The following is a 27,172-nucleotide window of genomic DNA, read 5'->3' on the forward strand; positions in this document are numbered from 1 at the left end:
TGGGTCGGACAAGCCGTGATGGCCAACCGTATGCATAGACAAGGTCTTGACGGACGTCCACAAAAAAATTTGGCCTTTTTGACATCAGAATTTGGATAACCCAAAAAATTGTGTGCTATAGCACACGAAATTCGTCGAAATGAGGGGTATGCTCGCTTCGGGGCTCATTCGACCTTCCAAATGGGTCGGACAAGCCGTGATGGACAACCGTATGCATAGACAAGGTCTTGACGGAGGTCCACGAATAAATTTGGCATTTTTGACGTCGGAATCTGGATCACCCAAAAAATCGTGTGCTATAGCACACGAAAATCGTCGACATGAGGGGTATGCTCGCTTCAAGGCTCGTTTGACCTTCCAAACGGGTCGGAAAAAGCCGTGATGGCCAACCGTATGCATAGACAAGGTCTTCACGGACGTCCACAAAAAATTTTGGCGTTTTTGACGTCGGAATCCGGATAACCCAAAAAATTGTGTGCTATAGCACACGAAAATCGTCGAAATGAGGGGTATGCTCGCTTTGGGGCTCGTTTGACCTTCCAAATTGGTCAGACAAGCCGTGATGGACAATCGTATGCATAGACAAGGTCGTGACAGATGTCCACAAAAAAATTTGGCATTTTTGACGTCGGAATCCGGATCATCCAAAAAATCGTGTGCTATAGCACACGAAAATCATCGAAATTAGGGGTATGCTCGCTTCGGGGCTCGTTTGACCTTCCAAATGGGTCGGAAAAGCCATGATGGCCAACCGTATGCATAGACAAGGTCTTGACAGACGTCCACGAAAAAATTTGGCATTTTTGACGTCGGAATCCGGATCACCCAAAAAATCGTGTGCTATAACACACGAAAATTGTCGAAATGAGGGGTATGCTCGTTTCGGGGCTCGTTTGACCTTCCAAATGGGTCAGACAAGCGTTGATGGCCAACTATATACATAGACAAGGTCTTTACGGACGTCCACGAAAATATTTGGCATTTTTAACGTCGGAATCCGGATCACCCAAAAAATCGTGTGCTATAGCACACGAAAATCGTCGAAATGAGGGGAATGCTCGCTTCTGGGCTCGTTTGACCTTCCAAATGGGTCGGACAAGCCGTGATGGCCAACCGTATGCATAGACAAGGTCTTGACGGACGTCCATGAATAAATTTGGCATTTTTGACGTCGGAATCCGGATCACCCAAAAAATCTTGTGCTATAGCATACGAAAATTGTTGAAATGAGGGTTATGCTCGCTTCGGGGATCATTTGACCTTCCAAGTGGGTCGGACAAGTCGTGATGGCCAACCGTATGCATAGACAAGGTCTTGACGGACGTCCATGAATAAATTTGGCATTTTTGACGTCGGAATCCGGATCACCCAAAAAATCTTGTGCTATAGCACACGAAAATAGTCGAAATGAGAGGTATGCTCGCTTCGGGGCTCGTTTGACCTTCCAAATGGGTCAGAAAAGCCGTGATGGCCAACCGTATGCAAAGACAAGGTCTTGACAGACGTCCACGAGAAAATTTCGCATTTTTGACGTAGAAATCTGGATCAACCAAAAAATCGTGTGTTATAGCACACGAAAATCATCGAAATGAGGGGTATGCTCGCTTCGGGGCTCGTTTGACCTTCCAAATGGGTCGGACAAGGCGTGATGGCCAACTGTATGCATAGACAAGGTCTTGACGGACGTCCACGAAAAAATTTGGCATTTTTGACGTCGGAATCCGGATCACCCAAAAAATCGTGTGCTATAGCACACGAAAATTGTCGAAATGACGGGTATGCTCGCTTCGGGGCTCGTTTGACCTTGCAAATTGGTCAGACAAGCCGTGATGGCCAACCGTATGCATAGACAAGGTCTTGACAGACGTCCACGAAAAAATTTGGCATTTTTGACGTCGAAATCTGGATCACCCAAAAAATCGTGTGCTATAGCACACGAAAATCGTCGAAATGAGGGGTATGCTCGCTTCGGGGCTCGTTTGACCTTCCAAATGGGTTGGACAAGCCGTGATGGCCAACCGTATTCATAGACAAGGTCTAGACGGACGTCCACGAAAAAATTTGGCATTTTTGACGTCGGAATCTGGATCACCCAAAAAATCGTGTGCTATAGCACACGAAAATCGTCGAAATGAGGGGTATGCTCGCTTCGGGGCTCATTTGACCTTCCAAATGGGTCGGACAAGCCGTGATGGCCAACTGTATGCATAGACAAGGTCTTGACGGATGTCCACGAAAATGTTTTGCATTTTTGACGTCGAAATCCGGATCACCCAAAAAATCGTGTGCTAAATCGTCGAAATGAGAGGTATGCTCACTTTGGGGCTTGTTTGACCTTCCAAATGGGTCGGACAAGACGTGATGGCCAACCGTATGCATAGACAAGGTCTTGACGGACATCCACGAAATAATTTGGCATTTTTTACGTCGGAATCCGGATCACCCAAAAATTCGTGTGCTATGGCACACGAAAATCGTCAAAATGAGGGGTATGCTCGCTTCGGGGCTCGTTTGACCTTCCAAATGGGTCGGACAAGCCGTGATGGCCAACCGTATGCATAGACAAGGTCTTGACGGACGTCCAAAAAAAATTGGCATTTTTTACGTCGTAATCCGGATCACCCAAAAAATTGTGTGCTACACACGAAAATTGTCGAAATGAGGGGTATGCTCGCTTCGAGGCTTGTTTGACTTTCCAAATGGGTCGGACAAGTCGTGATGGCCAACCGTATGCACAGACAAGGTCTTGACGGACGTCCACGAAAAAATTTGGCATTTTTGACGTCGGAATCCGGATCACCCAAAAAATCATGTTCTATAGCACACGAAAATCGTCGAAATGAGGGGTATGCTCGCTTCGGGGCTCGCTTGACCTTCCAAATGGGTCGGACAAGTCGTGATGACCAACCGTATGCATAGACAAGGTCTTGAATGACGTCCACGAAAAAATTTGGAATTTTTGACGTCAGAATCCGGATCACCCAAAAAATCGTGTGCTATAGCATACGTAAATTGTTGAAATGAGGGTTATGCTCGCTTCGGGGCTCATTTGACCTTCCAAGTGGGTCGGACAAGCCGTGATGGCCAACCGTATGCATAGACAAGGTCTTGACGGACGTCCACGAAAAAATTTGGCATTTTTGACGTCGGAATTCGGATCACCCAAAAAATCGTGTGCTATAGCACACGAAAATCGTCGAAATGAGGGGTATGCTCGCTTTGGGGCTCGTTTGACCTTCCAAATGGGTCGAACAAGACATGATGGCCAACCGGTCTGCTCTGTGCATTTCATATTTCTGGTTTAAAATTGGAATAGTTAGAGAATGACTCACTCTTGTTTGGGTTAAATTACTTGAATTGTTCGCTGACTCACTCGCTATATTAATAATTTAATATTTTGTATTTGATGGATGATAGGTTTAAGTCCTGTTTCATGGCAATTGCATTTTAGTCCTTATTTTTCTTTTCCCACAAGTTGAATGCTTGTGCGGGTACTATGATGGTGCTCATCACTTGACATTTCCATACAAATGGAGAACTGTGTGGCATTGTATTGTCATATTCCGAATTTGGTAAGAAGTACTCATTCCATCCATTTTATGTAGCACTTATTCTTTTAGTCTGTCTCATAGTGATTATAACACATTTGAAACTATTTGATCTTATGATCCCCGTTTACCCTTAAATCTTAATGACATGACTTGTTGTGATCCACTTTACATAAAAGTAAAATATACATGTCTAAGTAATACCAATTGATTGGTATCATTGCCTATACACATATTTCCCTTTCATTATGCCCTACCTTGTGCAACTTCTATGTGGATGTTGTTTGCACTATGAAATCATTAATTGCTTTTGTGCTTCCAAAGTATGTTATGAGACGTTTTTTCTGTTCCTGGTGCAGAATGGACGAGATGATGCGTGGTCAGAGAGGATGGAGGGAGATGGTTGCACTAGGGGATAAATTAAACAAGTTCACGGGTATGATAGAGGGCCTTATTTGGTCTCCAAAAAATGGTGATGGAAACAACCATGTTGATGATTGGGCATTTGAGGAGGTACCTGCTGTGCTTGAGGATATTGAGTTTCAATGAAATAAAATAATACGCCCGTGTCTCCTTTTTGTCTTTTCAGTTGATAAAACCATTTTGAAATGGAGATTGGGGTATTTAATTGAGAATATTTGAAGCTTCCCAAGCATTAGTTTCATAATTTTCATAGACTATTGTACTCTTACTAGTGCTTCTTGCTTTTAGAGGCAAGGAAAGGAAGTTAAAAAAATAGATACTTATAAGAGGTTGGAACCATGCATCAGAGTTGATCCTGTTCAATGAGTGAACGATCGAACTGAACAGTTATTGCTTCTAGAAATGGGGAAAGCTGCAATAATGAGATCATTCCCCTGAAACTGTATACTTATATAGTACTTTAGCATGTCACCTCGCCCCATCTGCACATCACTATTGTTGTAGACATTGTTTAATTGGTTTGTGGGTATGCGTTTGTGATATTGATATCAGGGATCTCACTCTGATTTTTCTGGACCTACTTCTGGATGCAAAACTTGTGTTGCAATCCTTAGAGAGAACCAACTCATTGTTTCAAATGCTGGTGACTCTCGCTGTGTCATTTCAAGGAAGGGTCAGGTAATGTGCCATCTGTTAGATATTTAATAGAAAGTTTTTTCTCATCTGACAGTGGATTGTTTTGTGTCTTAAGTTATTTTTGTACTACACCAGCATGCCATGTCTTTGTGCTAGCTATCTCTGGGTCATAGTCTTGAGGCCCCAATTTGGATGCGTATATTGTCAATAGGATGTACATTAAAATTTTCTTGTTTAAACCTTAACGTGAATATAAAGGGTGGATATCAAATATTTCCCCATTTTGCAGGCATACAATTTATCGAGGGATCATAAACCTGAACTTGAGGTTGAGAGAGAGAATCTTAAAAGCTGGTGGTTTTATTCATGCAGTACGGGTGAATGGAAGTCTAAATCTTGCAAGAGCTATAGGTATTATTCCTGTTTGTTGTGGACCTTTAATATTCTACTAAAAAGCTAGTTGCCATGAAAAAGCAGTTTGAAACTTTACTAATGTTATTTGGCTCATTTTAAATTAATTGCAGGTGACATGGAATTCAAGCAGAACAAGTTTTTGCCAGCTGAGAAGCAAATTGTAACCGCTAATCCAGATATAAACACTGTACGTTTCCTTCGGTTCTTCATATATCACACAGTTTGTTCTAATGATAACTTCGAGACATGACTGTTCCTCAAGAAAGTCAGATCCAATTTTTCTTGTTTGTTTGGCAACATATCTTACTCTTTCTGGGGCCAAGAAGCAACAAGGCACTAAATAACAACCTTTCTTTACACGTGCCTCTACGCTATCTTTTGTTATCCCTTAAAGTGTGTTTCTAACTTCTGTATGAAAATCATAATATAAAGCCGATATTGAGATAAAATAGGAGAATATATAGTCTACAATGATTCATATGGCTGATCCTAACTCTTCTGGGGTTGAGGATTGATTGATTGATTCTTTCTTACTTGCCTTCAACCCCCAGCCACCCACCCTCTGCGCTTCCTTCCTATTATCCTTAGATAACATGTAATGTTGCTAATTTTACCTTTCTCAAAAACATGTTCTAATATGCTCTGTTCTCTGATTAGGTTGAGTTGTGCGATGATGATGATTTTATTGTGCTCGCTTGTGATGGTATATGGTATGCATTCTAGACTCTTCTTTTATATTTGGAAAGCAGGTCTCAAGACAAAAATATTAGATGTTCTTCATAGTTTACTCGGTTGATTTCATATTGACAATTTTTTTGTTTACATATCTGATTTTTGTGTGGCTGTCTCTTCTCAGGGACTGCATGTCTAGCCAGCAATTGGTGGATTTTATACATGAGCAGCTGAAGTCGGTCAGTCTAAGAGCACACTTTTCTGCATTTGAATTGGTGTTATCTATTGATGAAAGTCCTGTTTGGGAAGTTAGCTACTAAACAATGGGATAATTGAGTCATCTAAAGTTAATTATATTTATGGTTTCTGGAAGGTATCAATGGCCTAAAACTAACAATTAGAAATTACAACTACACTTCAGTCAGCTATATAAATCCTCATTGACCATTTTTTTTAATTACTTTTTAACGACCGTGGTGTCCGAGCCAGCTAAATCCCCATTGACCGTATTTCTCCATTTAAACTCATCTTATGCCATAATCATACCAAATAGAAGCAAAAGTAAAAAATAAGGTATATATATATATATAAGTAGAAAAAGTAATGCTGAAAAGTGTCAGAAGGTACCTATTTCAGGAAGATTGTATGTACATAACAATGACATTGAAACAAGTGAAGCCTAATATGGGGATAATTTGCAGAAGTTGTTTGCATTTTACATGATAACATATTTCTATTATTAAGTGGCAAAAGCCTGAGAGACTAATCGAATTATATATAGGATGGGACATCCACTAATTTTTATGTGGCAGATGTAAACATTTGCATAGTGAATTAGTAAAGCAATAATGAAGGACTGATACTTTCTGACATTTTATTTGCGCACTAAAAGAATATTAAAGGCTTCTGTTTAGCTAGTATTATTGTTGATCTGGCTTTCTCATATCATTGGTTAGGAATAACTCATTTGCCTTATCGGGCTCCTGGTGTCTGCTTACTCATGGTTTTGTTGAGGGGTGGGGTGGACAGTAGTAGGTATTGTTGATCTGGCTTTCTCATTGGCTAGGGCTTCCATTAAAGTGAAGACCAAAGATAAAATATTCTTGTGTACACTCCAAAATACAAACTGACGGAGAAAGTTTGATTTGTAGGAAAACAAGCTTTCTGCAGTATGTGAAAGAGTTCTCGACAGGTGTTTGGCACCTTCTACTGCTGGAGGTGAAGGATGTGACAACATGACCATGATTTTGGTGCAATTCAAGAAACCTTTTCAGTCTGGGGCTTCTTTAGTTGATGAAGAACTCCTAGCTTCTAACGAGAAACTCCCAGCTCCCAGTGAGGCTACTAACACTGAAACAATACCAGAAAAGAGTGGATCTTGTTCATAACCCTTGCTTGCGGTTTTGGATGTGATACTTCCAAGTCTGCAATTGTACATGATTGTTTTAATCTGTATGGACATATATTTTGCTTTTTTTTGCTGCTGTTTTGTATGTCATTACATTTATATTATAATTACTGTGACGGACTGTATAGATTACTTGACCACATGTTGATTATTTCATGTACCTAATTGTTTACTCAAGTGACTTCTAGGTTGTCTGGGTGAGATACATACTTCTACAGAAGAAAATTGATCTTGCTATGAATTTCAGTTTTATATATAATAAAGCCAACTTCATAGATTTTTGCAAGATTAGTTGCTTCAAATAGACCTTGGCCTCATCTTTGTTGAAACTTACTACAAGTTTAATATTTTAGTAAAGTTGAATAACTAATTCTTATGTCAATTTTCTCTAATTTATGATATCATATGATACAACAAATAACATACAAGTGAAATTTCACAAGTGAGATCGAGAGAAGGTAGAATTGAGATCGGAAGGAGGTAGAATATATGCAGATTTCTTTTTATATTAATAAGTAATTATTTTCAATTACATTTGAAATGATAAATAAACTTTGACCTTAGAAGTTGAGTCTAAAGTTTGAAATAGATAAAGTTCATGTCCATATGGTGAAGTTCAATATTCACATATGACGGAAGTTCAATTAACTTTGCTTCATTTTAACATAAACTGTTGTTCAATTATTTTTAATAGTCACAATGGCTTCACTAAAAATTGTATGATTTAGTCATAATGGCTTCACTAAAAAATAGTAAAACTCCGATTAACATAAATTTAGATATTGTATTTGCAGTTTGATTGATTAATTATTTTTTCCAAAAAAAGACATGTAAAAATTGAAGGTGTCAAAATAGGTTGCCCCGTGAAATTTTTAAGTGTAAATTATTTAAATCTCATAGTTTTAATATAAAATTACAATCCTATCCCCGATAAGTTTTTAATTACATTAATCCATTAAAAATTAAAAAAATTGGATACAATAATTGAAGCTCGGATACATTAATATGTAGCTTAAATACATTAAATATTGTCTCTGATACATTGATATGTAGCTCAGATACATTAAAAACTAGCTTGGATATATAATATGTAGCTCAAGTACATTGACTACTGGTTCAGATCCATTAAAAACTAACTCGGATACATAATATATAGCTCAGATACATTAAATACTGACTCAGATACATTAATATGTAGTTTGAATACATTAAAGACCAGTTCAGATACATTAATATGCAGCTCGGATACATCAATGAAATAAAATTTTTGGATATTTTTAAAAATAATAGAGGATAATGGAAATAAGTGAAACAGAAAGTGTGTATTTCTGTAAGGAAAAATTACATAAATTAATACATTTTAAAAAATAATTACTGATATTAGCGATACTTTTTGTTTATTACCATTTATAGCAATGCTTTGTTAAATCTGTAATATGTATTAAAAGTGAATTATGTATGCAATATATATTATAATTATTTTTTAAAAATATATCATGTTTGTTTGATAAAAAAATATTATATCGTATTATAAGTGTATTAAAATGTGTGATAAATATATTATTCATCATTAAAATTTGTATTATATGTGAATAATAAATTATTTTAATATGTATTAAATTTGTATTATAAATGAAGTACAAGTGAAAAAGTGAAAAAAAAATATTATCGCCATAAATGATAAATATTTTTTTATCATAGTATATTTACGTAAGTTTGCCTAGCCCAAAAGCTAAAAAAGCCCATTATGAAAATAAATCGTTGATGAGAATAGGCCCAAAGCCCAAAAAAGTAGCAGTAGAGTATATGAGATGAAACTTTGTTCACTGTCAAAACCCTAATAGAGAAGAAGAAGAGAAAGGCACCCACTTGTTCTTCATTTTCATCTTCGCCGCCTTCCGAAGATGAAGGTACCGCCGTGAACCTGCAACTTTTTTTTTCTTCTCTTTTGTTGATTGTTGATTGGATTAGATAAGCTATGTATGTGTTTGATTTTCAATATATGCATTTTGATTTTTCTGTTTTTTTGTTTTGCAGTTCAACATTGCAAATCCGACCACTGGTTGCCAGAAGAAGCTCGAGATTGACGATGACCAGAAACTGTAATTACCTCATTTTATCTCCTCCTTCATTTTTTTGTTTGTTTGTATAATCGTTGTTATAACAATTATTTATAATGCCACTACTATAGTTTTCATCAATACGAAGTTTTCTGATTTTGCCTGCTTTTAGAAAAGGAATTGTATAGATTTGTTTTGTTAAGATAGTAATTGTATTATTTTCGATAAGCCTTTCATGATCCATTTGAAAGGCTGGAAGTACCAAACATTATGAATTCCTCTTTGCATGTGTAGCTTAATGCTTAAAAATTATTTCTGCTTCTTTGATTTATATGTATCGTGTGGATAGTCTAATCGTAGGTGTTTGGTTTTGGGTGTTTGTTACCAATGTTATGTTATATTTCTTTTGTAGTCCTATGTTTTTCTATTATTTTTCAATTCAACTCCAATCTTTGCCCTATTAGACATATCCACCTCAAATTTCTGCATTGTTTGCTGTTACCTTTCTTCTTTTTTTCCCTTGTATCATTTTCCATCTATATTCTTTATGCTGATTTTGGGTTTTGCATTTGTTTTGGTTAATGTCACTAGTTATTGCTTGAATTTAACAACTTGAAATATTTACAAGTAATAAGTAGCTATAAATCTGGTAAATGAAGTTTTGTAGTTTTTTTTTTATAAGAAGTATTGATAAACCTAATATTTACAATGTTTCTGAAGTTATTATCTACTAATCTAAGTTGCCTGAACTCTTCTAAGAATTCTCCAAAAGTAGTGCATTTTTGGAGGATCTGACATGGGTACGGCAACAATTTTAGAGAGTCTGAGCAACTTAGCTCATGATACAATCAAACCAAACAACAAAACCACATCAAATGAATCAAGCTATTCAAATGTTGTCTCTAAAAACAATTCAATATGTTATGAATATTGAGTAACAACCATCCAACAAGTTATTGATTAAAAAAATAGCCACCCAAACAAGCTATTAACGACAGAAGTCTGGCCTAATAATTTTGGTCCATGGTGGTATACTTTTTTTGAAGAATGACAGCGATTGTTCCGTGGGTTGTTAGTAGCTTGGAAACCTTGATTTGCTTTCACCAGATGATCTATGTTGAGGATACTTGTTTATGTTGTTGGAGCTGGATGCTAACAGTTAGGAATATTTATCTATTTGTATGTGCTCATGGGCTTTATCTTTAGATAGCATCACTAGACTAAAAACACAAATGACAGTTATATTAAATTTGAAACTATGAATGCATCACTTGGTACAATTCAGAAATCAATACTTAGTATAAGAATAAGCAATTTACATCGGTTGATCTTGGTTGGCATGTTCTTTTACTTTATTCGTTGCACTTATAATATTTCAATTTTTCTGTCTATTAACATGTATTTCCTTGCATTACAAATTGAATTGTGTATTTTTTGTTGTTGACAGCATAGTGATTACTTATAACTGTTTTAGCTTGGTATGTAGAGCTGTTAGTGATAGATTTTGTTGCAGTTTGTATGTTGCATTTTCAGTATGCACAATGTTTTGAATTTGCATCACTTAGGTAGTTTATATTTGTGTTATCTAATCTGATATATGTAAATGCAGTCGAGCCTTTTTTGACAAAAGGATCTCCCAAGAGGTCAGTGGAGATTCCCTGGGTGAGGTAAGTAACTGGTGCATATATTCTATGACTTTCTCAGTGGTACTTCATGAGTTAATAAAAAATGTTGTACTTATGATGACAGGAGTTCAAGGGTTATGTCTTCAAGATCATGGGAGGATGTGACAAGCAAGGGTTTCCCATGAAGCAGGGAGTTTTAACTCCAGGCCGTGTTCGCCTTTTGCTGTACCGAGGTACTTGTAACTTGTAAAGGCGGTGCCTATTTGCTGTGAATAACTTTTGGTTTAACTATCTAATTCATTTATATTAAATAGGTACTCCTTGTTTCCGGGGATATGGTAGGAGAAATGGTGAACGCAGAAGGAAATCTGTCCGTGGATGCATTGTTAGCCCTGATCTTTCTGTTCTGAATCTTGTTATCGTGAAAAAGGGTGAGAACGATCTGCCTGGACTGACTGACACTGAGAAGCCAAGGATGAGAGGACCCAAGAGAGCTTCAAAGATCAGAAAGCTCTTTAACCTCTCCAAGGAAGATGATGTCAGGAAGTATGTCAACACCTATCGCAGAAATTTCACTACCAAGACTGGTGAGTTGTCTCCTTTATAGCCACACACCTTCTTGTCTGTTTTGTATTCATAGTATAGCAAGTTTGGATGGACCTGTTTTGAACGCTATTATTCTGTGTTATGCAACAGGGAAAAATGCAAGCAAAGCTCCTAAGATTCAGAGGCTCGTGACACCATTGACTCTGCAAAGAAAGAGGGCAAGAATTGCTGACAAGAAGAAAAGAATTGCCAAGGCCAAGTCAGAGGCAGCTGATTATCAGAAGCTTCTTGCTTCAAGGTTGAAGGAACAAAGAGAAAGGCGCAGCGAGAGTTTGGCTAAGAAGAGGTCCAGACTCTCTGCAGCGTCTAAGCCATCCATTGCCGCTTAGTTCACTGGAATGTAATTCCTGCTATTTTTGGGTCTCGTTTTAGTTATTGTTGGATGTAGTACATGGTTTTGGTAATTTTGAGCATTCCTGACATTTTGAGTCTGATAGTACTTGAAGATTGATGATTTTTGTTACCTGACAATCTTTTATCATTATGTTTTTCTTGATCTTGCTACTTTGAAAAATTACCATCTTTTCAGTCTCTATTGGAAATTACCATCTTTTCAGTCGATCCAAAATTATTTTTTTGGTGAAAAGAGTTTCTGTGATTTTTTTTTGCAACCAAACATTGGAGAGCGACACATGTTTTAAAAAAAATATTTTGCTTTATACCATACATGCCCCATGACAACTTTTAATCAAGGTGGTTGCAACCATGGTGAGTCTAATGAAAATAGAGTTCAAATTTTATGTACAAACAATGTATAAAGTAGTAGGACAATAAGGTCATCCAAACGACATAATAATTATATAGACATTTGATACGCAGAGTTGCGATGAGTTGAAAGACATTTGATATGCAGAGTTGCGATGGGTCGATATTTGCTAGACACAGGAGCTTCAGGGAAATTGCCCGGGCATCTGAACCCGGTGGAGCGCAAATGCAATCATCAAATGTAAATAGGTATGTTGAGTTTGAGCCAAAGCTACTAGCAAACTTGTAATCACTCCGCCCCGGATTCTTACCTTAGTAACTCTTTCCTATTGACTAAATGGAAAAAGAGAACCATCGTGTCATTCTCTAAGAAAGAAAGATCTCCCTACTCTTTGCTACGCTACTATTTATCATATGATTACTTTTTTGTAGAGTCGAAACTACAATCCATCACCCTTTGCTGAAAAATTATATTGTATATATATAGATCAAATATTACTTTTCATACATATATGTCAAATGTTGCGCAACAACTAGTTGAAAGTTTCACAAATTGGCAAGACATGCTTATTCCTAAAACATAACATAAAAGAAAATGTTGTATGCTCGATGCCAACTTCTCTTCTCTATTCCTATCCGAGTCTATCTTTCAGAGAGAACCTACCTTTAAACGAACTTATACTGTCAGATAGTCCCTCAAAATAAGCATCAGTCCCCTGCATATATTCAAGATAAAAGCAGCATTCATAATCGTACTTTGAAGGAGGTAAAATGTAGCAAAGATGGACTAATTCATAAGTGTAAAACTTACATTGAGTGTTATATATTGATGTAGACTTTAAGGCAATTGTTTCCCATGTCCTCTTGTTCTTGTTCGATCTTTCTTGCAGATTCCTCAGCAAGAGTGCTGCAATTATGCAACTCAATTGACTCCAAACTACAAATTTCTCCAAAATCTATTGGAATTTCCTTAAGTTTTCTGCATTCCTTCAGAACAAGGCGTTTTAGATTTGGGAAGTTATCACTGCTAGCTTCCCAATGCTCAACGTTTATGTTGCAAAATAACAAAAGCTCTAGGCTTTGGAATTTGTCTTCATCATTCAATCTCCATACATAACCATTGGCTGCATAGTTTTTAAGTTTGAGCTCTTCAAGATTTGGCAACATAACAAGAGCTGATATGTCTGTCCAACGAAAACTATGCCAACCAGCTAAAGTCAACCTCTTAAGTGATATTGGTAATGACCTGATGGAGATCAATGTCCGCGCAGACCAAGACAATTTTTTAACAAACTTCAATGCTTCGAGTTTTGTTAAGCTGGAGGTATCAACGAGGGAACTGGCCCTATCCCCGGTTCTCAGTAAAGCATTATTTTGGATAATCAATCTCTTTACATTGGGAATGTTAGAAAAGACTTTGTTTGTACAACTGGTGATAGAGAGGTTATAAAGTTCCTCTACATTTGGCATCCCTATCGCAAGATGCTTATTTAGGATACTTTTTCTTCCCGGACTAGGTAAATAGAAGGCTTCCCTTATATGTATACACCTCAACTTCTTCATCATCCATATCTTCTCTGGTAAAGTTGTATAACCGCGTTCTCTCCCATATACTAGAGTTTGCAAATTCTGAAGCTCTGCGATTGATGCAGGAGGATTGTCATCACATCGAATTTGGAGATATCTGAGATGAAATAATTTGGTAATTACAAGTGGAAATGAACGAAAACAATTATATTCATTGAATACTGCCAATACCCTGAGAAGCTTGAAATGGGAGAAATCGTCAATGTCTGGTCTGAGCGTAAAGTCAGGAAATAAGTAGATAGATCTGGCAACTGATGGGAATAGATGGAAAAGATGAATAGCTGAATTTTGAAAACTGAAATGCCTCTGTGCAGAAACAGTAGGGACTACTTTAGTTGTCTCAACATACATAAACTGTGTCAGTTCAACTTCCGTCAAACAGAATTCACGCAGTAGATCATGCATTCCACATGCTTTTATCTCACCATTGAATCTCTTTTTTCTAACCATTATCAAATTCCTGCTGATAAGATCCTCCAGATAATCTTTCGCCACTTCGGTCAAGCTTTCATCACTTCCAGACCTCCTTATAAAACCTTGTGTGATCCATAATTGAATCAATCTCCAAGTCTCAACATGATAGTCCTCTGGGAAACTACCCATAGAAAGAAAGCAAGGTTTGAGGTGATTAGGCAAGTGGTGATAACTCAAACCGAGCACTCCTAAGCATTTATCTGGATGACTAGAAATGATTTCACCTAAGGTTCGGGAAACATCCATCCAACTTCCTAATGTCCTAGACACTTTAGAAAGATGTCCTGCAATCACTGAAATTGTTAAGGGTAGTCCTTGGCATTTTTCCGCTATTTTCTTTCCGATTTCTTCCAACTCAGGAGGATGACAATTATTTGGTCCAAACACCTTATCACAAAGCAACTTCCAACTGTTCTCTAAATTCAAGAGGTTCATCTCATGAGGGCTAATAGGATTTGCATACATTGCTACCTTTGTTTCCCTAGTAGTCAATAAGATTCGACTCCTACGGTTGTAATCAGGAAATATACCTCTTATGCTATCCCAAACATCCGTACTCCAAATATCATCAACAACAACAAGGTATCTTCGACCCTTTAGGCTTTTCTGCACCAGGTCGGCTAACTCATTGTCATCCTTTACGTCATAATCTTTTTTTATGGCATTATCTGTTTGCTTTGAAATGCAATGTAAAGCCTCTAACAACACACTTCTTCTTCCATATTCTTGAGATATTGTAATCCATACACGAACGTCAAAATGATACCTGAGTTTTAGGTGATCATAAGCTTTTCTAGCGAGTGTTGTTTTCCCGATGCCACCCATACCTGATATTGTAACAATGTCTAGATCTGACAACTGTCCTGTCAGTCTTTCAACTATGATCTCCAGGTCATCATCAAGTCCGCGCATGATATCATCTTCCGAATGTTGCAGTGTTGCGTTGCTTGAATACCCATCACATTCAAGAATTTGATCATCATGAGTGCGTGTGGTAAACTCAGAAACAATCTCCATCACTTCATTCTTTTGTGTATCGATTTTTCCAACAACTGATAGCAAATTCTTGTGTAGTAAACTTGTAGGTGCAATTCCAAATGTCCAGCTTAAGCCTTCGATGATTTCATAAATCGTCAGCTCAACAACATCTTCTGTATAACTAGCAGAAGCTCTTATTTTTTCCTCCAAAGATTTGATTGTTTCTACATCAAATCTACTCTTGCTAGTTTCCTCGACAACATTTTGAAAATATTCAGCAGTAGCAATAAGGGAATCGAGCGTTTTAACCATTTTACCTTGAATGAGGTCTGGACGGCTCTGCTGTAGTTGCTCAAGAGTTTGAAGAAGAGAAATTACAGCTGTATAACCTTCCATCAAATTAGGACTCAAAGTAACAAAGATTTTCGCTTGAAATACCTTAACAAGATAAAAAAGACACAGATTTGAACTTAGTATCACAATGTAAAACTACTCAGCTGTTTCAACTATCTTTCTCTTAATATTTAATCCCACAACTTGTTGTCAATACACCATTTAATTAATTTCCAACACCACCTTAGCTTAGTGTTTATCCCATAAATTATCTGACTTAACTATTAAAACAAAACAAAGTCAGAGGAGTAGGTGTAATATAATAATTCTCCCATCCACTTTCATTTGATTATTTCGATTATCTTTATATCAACTTAATCAAACACTTGCAAAATGAAAAGGGATGGGAGAATTATTATATTACATGTACTCTTCTGACTTTGTTTTTCTGTTACTAGTTAAGGCAGCCAATTCGGGGATAAACACTATGATGAAGTGGTGTAGGAAAGTAACTAAATGATATTATACAACAAGTTGTGGGATTAAAGATTGAAAGAAAGATAGTTGAAAAAACTGAGAAGTTTTATATTGTGATACTAAGCTTTCAAGTCTCTTAAGAAACTTCAGCAGAGACATCCAGACCTCATTCAGGGTCAAATGGCTAAAATGCTCGATACCCTTCTTGTTCAAGAATTTTCTATCAGTTGATGAAAAAATCGGTACACAAAAGAACGAAGTGATGGAGATTGTTTTTGAGTTTACCTCAAGCACTCATGTTGATCAAAATCTTGAATCTGATGGGGATTCCTTGATTAGCAATCCAACACTGCAACATTTGGAAGAAGATATCGTGCACGGGCTTGATGATGACCTGGAGATAATAGATGAAAAACTGACAGGACAGTTGTGACATTGTCACAATATCAGGCATGGGTTGCATAGGCAAATCATCACTCGCTAGAAAAGCTTATGATCACCCAAAACTCAGCTATCATTTTGACATTCGTGTTTGGATTACAATATCTCAAGAATATGGAAGAAGAAATGTGTTGTTAGAAGCTTTACATTGCATTTCAAAGCAAACAAATATTGACATCGAAAAAGAGTATAATGTGAAGGATGACAATGAGTTAGCCGACCTGGTGCAAAAAAGCCTAAAGGGTCGAAGATACCTTGTTGTTGTTGATGATATTTGGAGTACGGATGTTTGGGATAGCATTCATTTTCTGATTACAACCGTAGGAGTCGAATCTTATTGACTACTAGGGAAACAAAGGTAGCAATGTATGCAAATCCTAACATAGTCTCAAACTGTTTCTGCACAGAAGCATTTCAGTTTTCAAAATAAACGCGGATATTCAGCTATTGATCACTGCAATCTATTACCATCAAATGACAGATCTATCTACTTATATCCTGACTTTATGTTTAGAGTAAACCCATTTCAAGCTTCTCGGGGTATTGATGTACACAAGTAGGTACTTAAACTTGTATAAAACTAAATAAATAAAAACATTCATTCTATGCGGCATCCTACATAGCAATTTCGTGTCTTAGGTGTATTATGCATGTAGAATGCGTGTGTCTTCTTGTTCAATAATTTTATACAAGTTCCAGTACATACCTGTGTACAAACAACTGAAGTTGGAGGGCATAAATATCGTCGAGTTAAATAGCATATTAAGTTCCATTGTTCACATTTACTAATTAGCCTACTTTGGTATATTGTATATATATGCAGGGGATTGAAGCTTTATTTGATATGAAAGAGTTTCTACACTAGTTAAGTAAGAAAGGGGTTGGAGGTTAGGAGTGTGCAAAAACAGAATCGAACAAAAAATGTTATTGATTTATTGTTACTGGGTTAACGAGATTTTAACGGTTTTATAATATAAAGTTATTGAGTTTTTGTTTTGGTGTTGATTTTTAATATTGGGTAAACAGATAACCCATTAAGACTAGTAATTAATTTACTATTTTTATTTTTACATAAATATTATATATTAATCTCAAGACCCTACTATGGTTTCTGACTTACCATCTTTGTCCTTTCGCCTTCAATTCATACGGTGACTTTGAGTTCACAACTTCACATTATACAAAACGTCAAAATATAAAGTAAAAACCTTATTACTTTTAATTCCTCTTTGTGTTACCTTGTTAGTTCTTTATTTGTTATTATCGTTTCTGTTTTATGACCATTTGTAAAGTTACATTATTGTGTTGTCGCGTCAAATTGATTAGAGAAGTCATATATTTGTTTTATAAGTATTTCCTTATTGGTTAAATCGAAAATCGAACCATTAACGACCAAAATCGATAAATCAAAACCTGATAAAAATATCTTGTAGGTATATTTTTTGGTTAAAAGTATTTGAAAATCGAAAACCGATAAACCGTATCAATAATATGTAAAATCGAACCAAATCAACCGAAACACACCCTAGTAAAGCCTTATGAATCCTAGGAACTTTAGGCTCAAACAAGTTAATTTTCTTCGACCATTAAATTATTTTAAGAATTTCGAAATTATATATTTAAAAACTATATAAAAAAAAAAAGTAGTACGAATCCATATAACTAATAATAACATTTTATTAGAGCGACTCCGTACCGTCAAAAGGAATATAAAAATGACAATTCAATCTCAATTTTGATTCTATAGCTCACCATTTCAATCAAATACCTTTGTTTCAATTAATACTTTTATATATTACAATGGAAAAATGATGTGACAATTTTCTATAGTTAATTTTTTTTTTTTTAAAAAAAAGTCAATTTTGAGGTTCCTACTAAATCAATGGTCAATGAATTTGGATTAAATATTTATACCAACTTCATCAAAGCTTAAGCCGTATCGAACATTTTCTTTGAGGATATTTTACTTAGAATATATCTCAAAATTCAAAAAACTAATAAAGATCAACAAAAAAGAAAGTAATCGAAATATTCAATGGTTGAAATGTGAAGTCCTTAAAGGCAGCCAAATACTCCCTTTGTTCGAAATTGTTTGTCATGTTACGCTTATCGAAAGTTAATTTGACTAATTTTCAAAGATAAATTAGATCACATTAATTCGATATTTTAAATAAAAAAAAATTAGACATTCTAAAACTATATGGAAAGTACTATAAATTACAATTTTTTGCATATTAATATGATTAAAAAAATACATATTAAAATGTTAGTCAAAGTTTTTATAGTTATAACTCTAAAAATAGAAATCATGACAGACAATACCGGACTGAGGGAGTATTATGAATTTCAATGATGGGAAATGTAATAGAGTTTTGGCTAATCGCATTCAATCACAATAAATATACCAAATAGAAAAAAAAGGGTACTCCTATGTCGTTTTAATGACTTATGGGCTTTTTTGATACAATTTTTTATATTTCATAATACTCATAAACAAGATGTGAAAGAATGAAGCTAAATAATATTATGAATACTGCTTCTTCTTTTTTTCTCTTGAAATTCCACAAAAAAAAAAAATCACTTAGCTTTCACATTTTTGCACAAAAGTTATTAAATACATTTGAGTATCACTAAATATTTTTTTTCTTTATAGGAAACAAAAAAAATCACTCAAATTTATATAAGTTTCACAAAAGGACATTTGGAGAAAATAAAACACAGTTTTTATATGACAATTAAACAAGATTGAATCACTTCTTTCAACCAAAAAAAAAAATTATTTAGTAGCTGTCTGTGATTTTCACTAAAGTTGAGTGATTCTATTTGTTAACTTTAGTATTTTTATATTATAATAAAAGTTAAAAGTCAATATGTGAAATTATACAATGTTAATAGAACTGTAATAATAATAAAAAAAACATGTAGTGAAAATAAGCAGGCCAACTTTTAATCCATACGCCTTTTATACAAGTTTGATACATTATATACAATGATTATGATAATGTATATTCGGCTACATGACGTAAATATTTTCAAAGAAATTGTATATTTTTTTGAAAATTTTTTGTTAGACTGAAACACTAGAAGGTTTCAAAGTAAAATATGTCAAGCCCAAAATTATTGTTGTTCTAAAGTCTCAATCAATCACATGTTAATTCTTCTACTTGTGTGTGTATGTGTGTGTGTATATATATATATATAATAACTTATTAAATCCACTTTCATAAGCAACATATCCATCAAAATATTTATTTCCTTTACTTACTAAAATGGAGATTCAATTTTCTCCTTTCAACTTATTTCCTTTGTTTCTCTTCTTTTCATTTCTTTATATCCTATTGAATAAATGTAACACAAAAAACACAAAATTACCTCCAGGTCCATGGAGACTTCCTCTTATTGGAAACCTTCATCACTTGAAGGGTAAACTACCACATCATAACCTTCGAGATTTAGCTCGAAAACATGGACCTCTCATGTACTTACAACTCGGAGAAGTTCCTGTAGTTGTCATATCATCACCTCGCATAGCAAAAGCTGTACTGAAAACTCATGACCTCGCTTTTGCAACTAGGCCACAGTTCATGGCCTCAGACATTGTGTTTTACAAAAGTAGGGACATATCTTTCGCCCCATATGGTGATTACTGGAGACAAATGCGTAAAGTGTTAACACAAGAACTACTCAATAACAAGATGGTCAAGTCATATAACATGATCCGAAAAGATGAGCTGTCAAAGCTCCTCTCATCGATTCGTTTGGCAACAGGTTCTGCAGTTAACATAACAGAAAAGCTTCTCTGGTTTACCAGCTGCATGACCTGTAGATTAGCATTTGGAAAAATATGCAACGATCGAGATGAACTGATCATGCTTATAAGGGAGATATTAGCATTATCAGGAGGATTTGATGTGTGTGATTTGTTCCCTTCCTGGAAATTACTTCAAAATATGAGTAACATGAAAGCTAGATTAACAAATGTACATCATAAGTATGATCAAATTATGGAGAATATCATCAATGAACACAAACAGAATCATGCAGCAGGTATAAAGGGAAATAACGAGTTTGGTGGCGAAGATATGATTGATGCTTTACTGAGAGCTAAAGAGAACAATGAACTTCAATTTCCTATTGAAAATGACAACATGAAAGCAGTAATTCTGGTAAGTTTTGATACAACATAATACTAATATACTCTGTTTACTACAGGGTACTCAATACTAATAAACGTTCATGCATACGTTCTTGCAGGACTTGTTTATTGCTGGAACAGAAACTTCATATACTGCTATTATATGGGCATTAACAGAGATGATGAAGCACCCAAATGTTATGGCCAAGGCACAAGCTGAAGTGAGACAAGTCTTTAAAGATAATGAAAATTTCGATGAAAATGATCTTGACAAGTTGCCATACTTGAAATCAGTGATTAAGGAAACACTAAGGATGCATCCTCCAGTTCCTTTGTTAGGACCTAGGGAGTGCAGGGAGCAGACTGAGATTGATGGATATACTGTACCGCTTAATGCTAGAGTAATGGTTAATGCATGGGCGATTGGAAGAGATCCTGAAAGTTGGGAAGATCCTGAAAGTTTCAAACCAGAGAGATTTGAAAATGTTGCAGTTGATCTTACAGGTAATCACTATCAGTTTATTCCCTTTGGTTCAGGAAGAAGAATGTGTCCAGGAATGTCGTTTGGTTTAGTTAACACTGGGCATCCTTTAGCCCAGTTTCTATACCAATTCGACTGGAAACTCCCTGATAAGGTTAATGCAAACGATTTTCGTACTACTGAAACAAGTAGAGTTTTTGCAGCAAGCAAAGATGACCTCTACTTGATCCCCACAAGTCCCAGGGAGCAAGAATAGCTTCAAATGCAGTTATTAGAAGAATAAATGAAGAGATTACAACATTTTTTTTAATATGTGTTATGTTCATGTTCTTGTTTAAAGTGTACCCTAAAAGATAAAGGGCTATATAAGTGAGACTTTTTGCTACTTTACTATTTTGTATCATATCTAATAAAGTTCATTTACATTCATTTTAAGTGCAAAAATCTAGTAATGGAACTTCCAATAATAAGCCTGTGAGTTATATGACAAAGGATCAAACTTAAATGTTAAGGATTACACAAAATGGACTGGCTTACACCATGAAAGAATCTGCAAAAGATGGTTCAAGGTACTTCTTTTCCAGGACACAACAAAAAACTCAATTAGATTGTTCTCTCCTTTCTATAAAACAAAGCTAGTAATAGTAGCCAATTTCACAATCTTCATATTTCCATGCTCCCAGATACCCAATGTGATCAAGGCTAGCTCTACTAACAGACAACAACAACATACCCAGTATAGTAGCGCAGGTGAGATCAGGCTAGTTCTACTCACAGATGTATTTATTACATAAAGAATATTATGCAGCAAACAAACTCATCTCAGTTGCAATTTCGTGACTTATGACCTGAAAATCAGTAGCCGTGTCGCTTTCGTCTATTGTCTTCTGGTCTGCCTCTTCTTGATGAAAAGGCTGTTTTTGAATCACCAGTCTTCTTGGTATATCCATGTTTGAGAGCTACGATTGGATTTAAGTACATCATTCCAGGAGAGTGTCTTTTCTCTCTTGGAAGTGCTCTTAACTCTGGTAACCAGTATGCAACAAACTCCCCTTCAGGATCATAGTTTTGAGCCTGAAACATGTAAAAAATAATTTTGAATAATAGCTGCTTCATTGGAAGGGAATAGAGGTAGCATTCACTAAACTGTTTTTCATATGCACTTACAAACTCAAACTGCACCGTTCAAAATAGAAAATTACATAGGCATTAGACACCTTGTTGGTTTATTCCGAGAACGTGATTATAATTGAAGAAAGATTGGATTCATTAATTCACTTACTTGCTTCGGAATGCTGAAGTAACGGTCTTCTCTCGGGTCATTGCCAACACCTGACAGAAATGGGAAGATGGTAACTTTCAACTTCCAATTCTAACTTCCAGTTCAGAGAAAGTGGAGATATAAAAGCTAGATAATAAAGGGAGAATCACCTGCTCCATATGTCCAGTTGCCATAGTTGGAGCAAGGATCATAATCCAAGAGGCATGTCTCAAACCATTCAGCTCCCATCCGCCAGTCGATGCCCATATCTCGAACAAGAAAAGAACACACAATCTGGCAAAAGACAATAATATATTTTTTAAATGACAATTCCTTTCTTGATTTACCCAGAGAAAACAAGAGCTATAATTAGAATGCAGTAAATATCGATCTTTCTTGATGACTTCCAGAGTGTTTTCTAGCTTACTATTTGGATGGAAATTTTCTAGAACATCATGAATAAAATGAAGATGTACCTGTCGTCCTCGATTCGACATGTATCCAGTAGCAGCTAGTTCTTTCATGTTGGCATCAATTAAAGGATACCTACAGATTTTCATTGGATATTTAACAATTTCTCAACCAAGGAAATGAAGAACATATTTATTTTCACATGTTTCTTCAGATTTGAACTTCCTACTAAGTACTAAGTTCTAACAATCATTTGGGATTGAGGAAGAGAAAGGAACACTCAACATCCAAGGTATGAAGGTAATGTACTGTTATAAAACAGGCCCTTCCACAGCCCCTAGATAGAAACTTACCCGGTTTGCCCTCGTCTCCAGGCATCAAACATGGTTTGGTCTTGGCTCCAGTTAATATTTACCTTTTGAGGGCCTCCTAAATAGTCAAATAAAAACAAATAGATATATTTCAGGATCTCTGTAATTCCAAGAACAAAAGGAAAATGAACCTTGAAAATAGATAACAGCAAGAAGCAAAATTCCTCTTGAGAAGTTGATCAAAGAACGGGATGTGTTAATATGCATTCAGATAGCATGGATAATTTATATTTTTTTTACCTGCTTGAAACAGCAAATTTGCTAGTTTGATTGAGAGAAATCTGAAGTAATCCCTCCATATTAATTCAAACAAAACCCTGAAAACAAATATAAGGCATCAAACATACACCTGTTAGTTGTATGAATACAAGGCATCAGATTATTTAATACTAACAAACTATATTTATTAGATTTGTTATCTCCTCTCACTACCTTCATCAACATAAAAGGCATAGAAACCATACAAACACAGTCACAACTCACAAGCATATCCAGAGTAAGAGGAGAAAGAAAGGAGGAAGATATACCAGTATGTTGAATCATTTGATAGTCTTTCCTTCTCATATCTCTTCACCTAAAAAAGACAAATGAATCTTTCTTAATCTCTTACCTTACTAGCATACAGAAGTTGTTAATGAAGCATTGCAATATGAGACAACGTTCTCTACCTCTTCATATATAAAACGGGGAGACAGACTTCCTGAAGCAAGCCAAGGAGAGAACTTTGTAGAATAATCAGCTCCTAACATTCCATTTCGAGTCTCTTTATACACTTTTAATAAATCCTGCAATCAATCAAAGATATAAAAGATATGCAGAATCGTCATTAGACTGGGTCGTGTCTCTATACTAGAAGCAGAAAATTTATAAAATCAGCAAATTCCCTAAGTCGAGGCCATCTATTAGATGAACATATAGTCCATAGACACAGTAAAAACAGAAGAAGGTTTAATTTCAAATCACCATGTCATTTATCACTGCTTACAAGGAATAGGGACCAAAGCAGCACCCAAAAACACAGTGAATATAGGCGACAAAAAACGGAGAGGCTTAGCTGAGAACGGAGTGTTTCCGGTTAGTGTGGGGGTAAGGGAAGGGTGGACATACACCCTATGCAGCCTTATCCTTGCATTTCTGTGAAGAGGCTATTTCTATGCTTTGAACCTGTGAGGTTTCCGAAGGAATAACTCTAATGTTGCACCAAAGAAACAAAAAAGAAAAGAGAAAAGATGAAGGGAAAACACTAGGGTCACCCCGGTCCTTTAGAACAAAAGAAATGAGAAGAACAGGAAATCCAACATAGTAATCCAAAACAAAATTTAAAAGATTCGCATCACAATTCGCAGTGCACAGTTTTTACAGATATAAGAAAGGTACCCTACCTTCTTCCAAAAGTAATCATGTACCCTACCCAGTGCAGCACTTTCACCTCCAACAAAGTTCATTCCTTTAGAAACCTGTCAAAATAAGGACACATGATACCATAATTTGAGCTTCAAAAACAAATTAATCCACAATTCTTTTAATGCAACTCTAGTGTTGACCTGCCTTTTCCTGCTGAAGCCCGAGCTCAGAAACTTGTGGGACATGTCCCCAATCCCCAACCTCTGGTGGAGGACCAAATGATGTTGGGAGTTTAGTGCAATTACGAACTTTTGATTTGTATTCCACTGACTGTTAAGTTTAACCATCAATCACACAACTGATGGATAAGATATGAGAAAGTATCTTAAATTGCAAGTCACCTAACTCAGAAAAATATTGTGATGGCTAATACCTTACGGAACTGAGTGTACACATCTGGTAAACTCTCACAGTCAAATGGAAGGTCATCTATATGATACATTGTACTACCCCAGACTAATTCCAGCTTAGTAGTATTTCCAGATCCTGGATCATTGCCTATTCCACCAGATGATGGCGATACAAGCTTTTGCAGATTTCTGGTGACCATTTTTTCTACTTTTACTTCCTCACTGCATGTTTCCTTGTGGGCATACACCTGTAACATACACTCACCTCCTTAGTATGTAGTAACAGAGAAGTTCAGAATTAACAGAACGTAGTAAAAGAAGCATCGATATTTGGAAAGAATAATGAAAGAAACAGCTTCTTAACTGTGTGTGCCTTGTAAGCTTTCGCCAAGGAGGGGACAATATCTTCTGGTTTACCATGTTGAATTAATAGGTCAAGTCCCCGCTTCACTAGGTTCCTTTTCAAGTCATTTAAGCACTCTATGATGAATTGAGCCCTTAAAGCTGTCAAAGAGAAGACCTTGGGAGCTCATCAAATAAGTAGCAATACAAGCAAACAAATCTAATTTAACCAAAGAAAATTGAAAAGAAGGATTAGGTAAATGACAAATCAACAAACTAACTATGCCTTAATACTAAACTACTGAGGCTGATACGAATCCTCTATAACTGTTCCACTCTATTTGGCTCATTCCATTCCAATACCCAAAATAAATTAGGGTTCTCTAAGACTAACATTCTAAATCTAACATTATCTCTATAATTTTTTTCTTATCAGTCACATTTATCCCTAAACTAACACCAAGACCTTGCCAAACTAACAAACTCCCACAATCACCAGACATAATGTAAGTTTTCCAACAACGACAGCTTAATCTGAATTAGTTGGTATAGCTATACGTACCTTTTGCTTCCATGTGTTCTATACATTCTTAGGTTATATGAATTTCGAGAGATTGTAGATCTTTTGAGACAGATTATCTCCACGTGATTTTAGATCTATATTGTCACCTCAATACACATTATATCATCATAGTGTCACACCTATAAACCAGTGCATTTTAAAATCTATGTATCACATGGTCAAGCTAGCTAGCCTTATCTTAGTTTATCATCAATGCATACTATATGCACCTTCGGTTGTATAATTATCATTTCTTATATTTTCTAAGCTTGCATACAAATTGCCCACATCTTTACAACACTCATATTTAATTTGTTTGGCCTAAAGTTCCAATTGTCTCAAAGAACATTCTTTGATAACCCTGTAAAGTGGGCACCAACACCTTGCACATGCCTTTAGGACACTATGATATTAACACTAGTACATCTGTGAGAATAGTTTCATTTCATCCAATCACGAATCAAAACGCTTCAACAGGCCTCCAGAGAATGCACAATATAACACTTCCATACTGCATTCTTCACCTCTACTATATTCAGATTCGAACTTAAATTATTGGTACACAACAGGCAAGTGCAATAAAAGGCTAAGAATTCATTATTATTAAAGCTGATAAAGAATGTGCAACCGCCATCGCGAACATATAGATAACCAAGTACTAACATTTTAATTCAGTTATCTACAATTAAATCACAAACTCATCAAAAAAAGAGACAACGAAAAACAAGAAAAGCCAGCAACTTTTGATACCCTTTAGCTTAAAGATTGTCTTTTCAGTATCATTTTCCCAACTTATTTAGAATATCAAACAAATACTAACTAAGATTTGAATCCCAATTCAAGAACAGAGTAGACCATTTTACCTCCTGTTTTGGGCATTCCAAAGTAATGGGTAGTCCCAAAAAGCCTAGGATCAACACAATACACAGGCAAGATTGCTTCAGATGAAACCCAAGCTCTTAAAAGAGCTTCATTATCCAGTACCCTCAAATCATTCCTGAACCAAACAATAGCAACCCCTTTACCTTTCCTCTTACCCAAACCACCAGACTCATATCTCTGAAAAGTCTGTTCACAAACTCTCTCCATTTCTTCAGGGGTCAGTCCTGGAACATTTTGAACAGTGGGTGTTGTTCTGGCAGTTAAAGAAGCCATTTTTATGGAGAAATTGCAGTGGAATGTGAAAAGGGTGTGCTTTGATTTGCTTGAAAATGGAGTAAATTTGGTTAACAAGAAGGGTTGTTTGATCATCACAATCAAGATTCAAGAAGTGAAAATGTGAGATTTTGAATTATAGGATTTTGCAAAAGTGACGAATTGGAAGGAGTTTTTCATTTGAGGTGTTGAGAAGGTGACACGTGGCCTGAGAAATTTTGTCTTGTCGTGTCGTCTTCTTAGCCTTTTGTTATCCATTTTTTTTCTGTTTTTGCCATGTTGGCAATGTAACGTTCTTTCACTTTTAGCTACT

General features: G+C 35.8%; 4 protein-coding genes and 1 pseudogene across 4 annotated transcripts; 3 read left to right on the forward strand and 2 right to left on the reverse strand.

Moving 5' to 3' along the window:
- LOC101255912 (probable protein phosphatase 2C 60) overlaps positions 1 to 7,132 on the forward strand; it is a 126,237-nt pseudogene extending 119,105 nt beyond the window's left edge.
- A 1,732-nt stretch (positions 7,133 to 8,864) lies between these two features.
- On the forward strand, positions 8,865 to 11,906 carry LOC101249290 (small ribosomal subunit protein eS6). The gene is made up of 6 exons (XM_004246033.5): positions 8,865 to 9,011; positions 9,139 to 9,203; positions 10,771 to 10,828; positions 10,911 to 11,019; positions 11,101 to 11,373; positions 11,483 to 11,906. The coding sequence occupies exons 1-6, from the start codon at positions 9,006 to 9,008 to the stop codon at positions 11,719 to 11,721; spliced, it is 750 nt and encodes a 249-aa protein (XP_004246081.1). The 5' UTR covers positions 8,865 to 9,005; the 3' UTR covers positions 11,722 to 11,906.
- Positions 11,907 to 12,553: 647 nt separating this feature from the next.
- Positions 12,554 to 15,680, reverse strand: LOC101249000 (putative late blight resistance protein homolog R1A-10). The gene is made up of 2 exons (XM_004246032.5): positions 12,909 to 15,680; positions 12,554 to 12,813 (listed from the first exon to the last, which is right to left on the reverse strand). The coding sequence occupies exon 1, from the start codon at positions 15,530 to 15,532 to the stop codon at positions 12,917 to 12,919; it is 2,616 nt and encodes an 871-aa protein (XP_004246080.2). The 5' UTR covers positions 15,533 to 15,680; the 3' UTR covers positions 12,554 to 12,813; positions 12,909 to 12,916.
- Positions 15,681 to 18,931: 3,251 nt separating this feature from the next.
- LOC101248700 (cytochrome P450 71D7) lies at positions 18,932 to 21,432 on the forward strand. Its single transcript, XM_004246031.5, has 2 exons — positions 18,932 to 20,553; positions 20,642 to 21,432. The coding sequence occupies exons 1-2, from the start codon at positions 19,657 to 19,659 to the stop codon at positions 21,257 to 21,259; spliced, it is 1,515 nt and encodes a 504-aa protein (XP_004246079.1). The 5' UTR covers positions 18,932 to 19,656; the 3' UTR covers positions 21,260 to 21,432.
- Positions 21,402 to 26,969, reverse strand: CRY3 (cryptochrome DASH, chloroplastic/mitochondrial-like). The gene is made up of 13 exons (NM_001309375.1): positions 26,568 to 26,969; positions 25,165 to 25,304; positions 24,824 to 25,048; positions 24,595 to 24,720; positions 24,429 to 24,503; positions 23,715 to 23,831; positions 23,574 to 23,620; positions 23,287 to 23,363; positions 23,029 to 23,104; positions 22,741 to 22,810; positions 22,435 to 22,558; positions 22,286 to 22,335; positions 21,402 to 22,077 (listed from the first exon to the last, which is right to left on the reverse strand). The coding sequence occupies exons 1-13, from the start codon at positions 26,953 to 26,955 to the stop codon at positions 21,859 to 21,861; spliced, it is 1,734 nt and encodes a 577-aa protein (NP_001296304.1). The 5' UTR covers positions 26,956 to 26,969; the 3' UTR covers positions 21,402 to 21,858.
- Positions 26,970 to 27,172: the final 203 nt, after the last annotated feature.

This window comes from Solanum lycopersicum, chromosome 8 (genome assembly GCF_036512215.1).
Source record: "Solanum lycopersicum chromosome 8, SLM_r2.1".
NCBI classification, from domain to species: Eukaryota; Viridiplantae; Streptophyta; class Magnoliopsida; order Solanales; family Solanaceae; genus Solanum; species Solanum lycopersicum.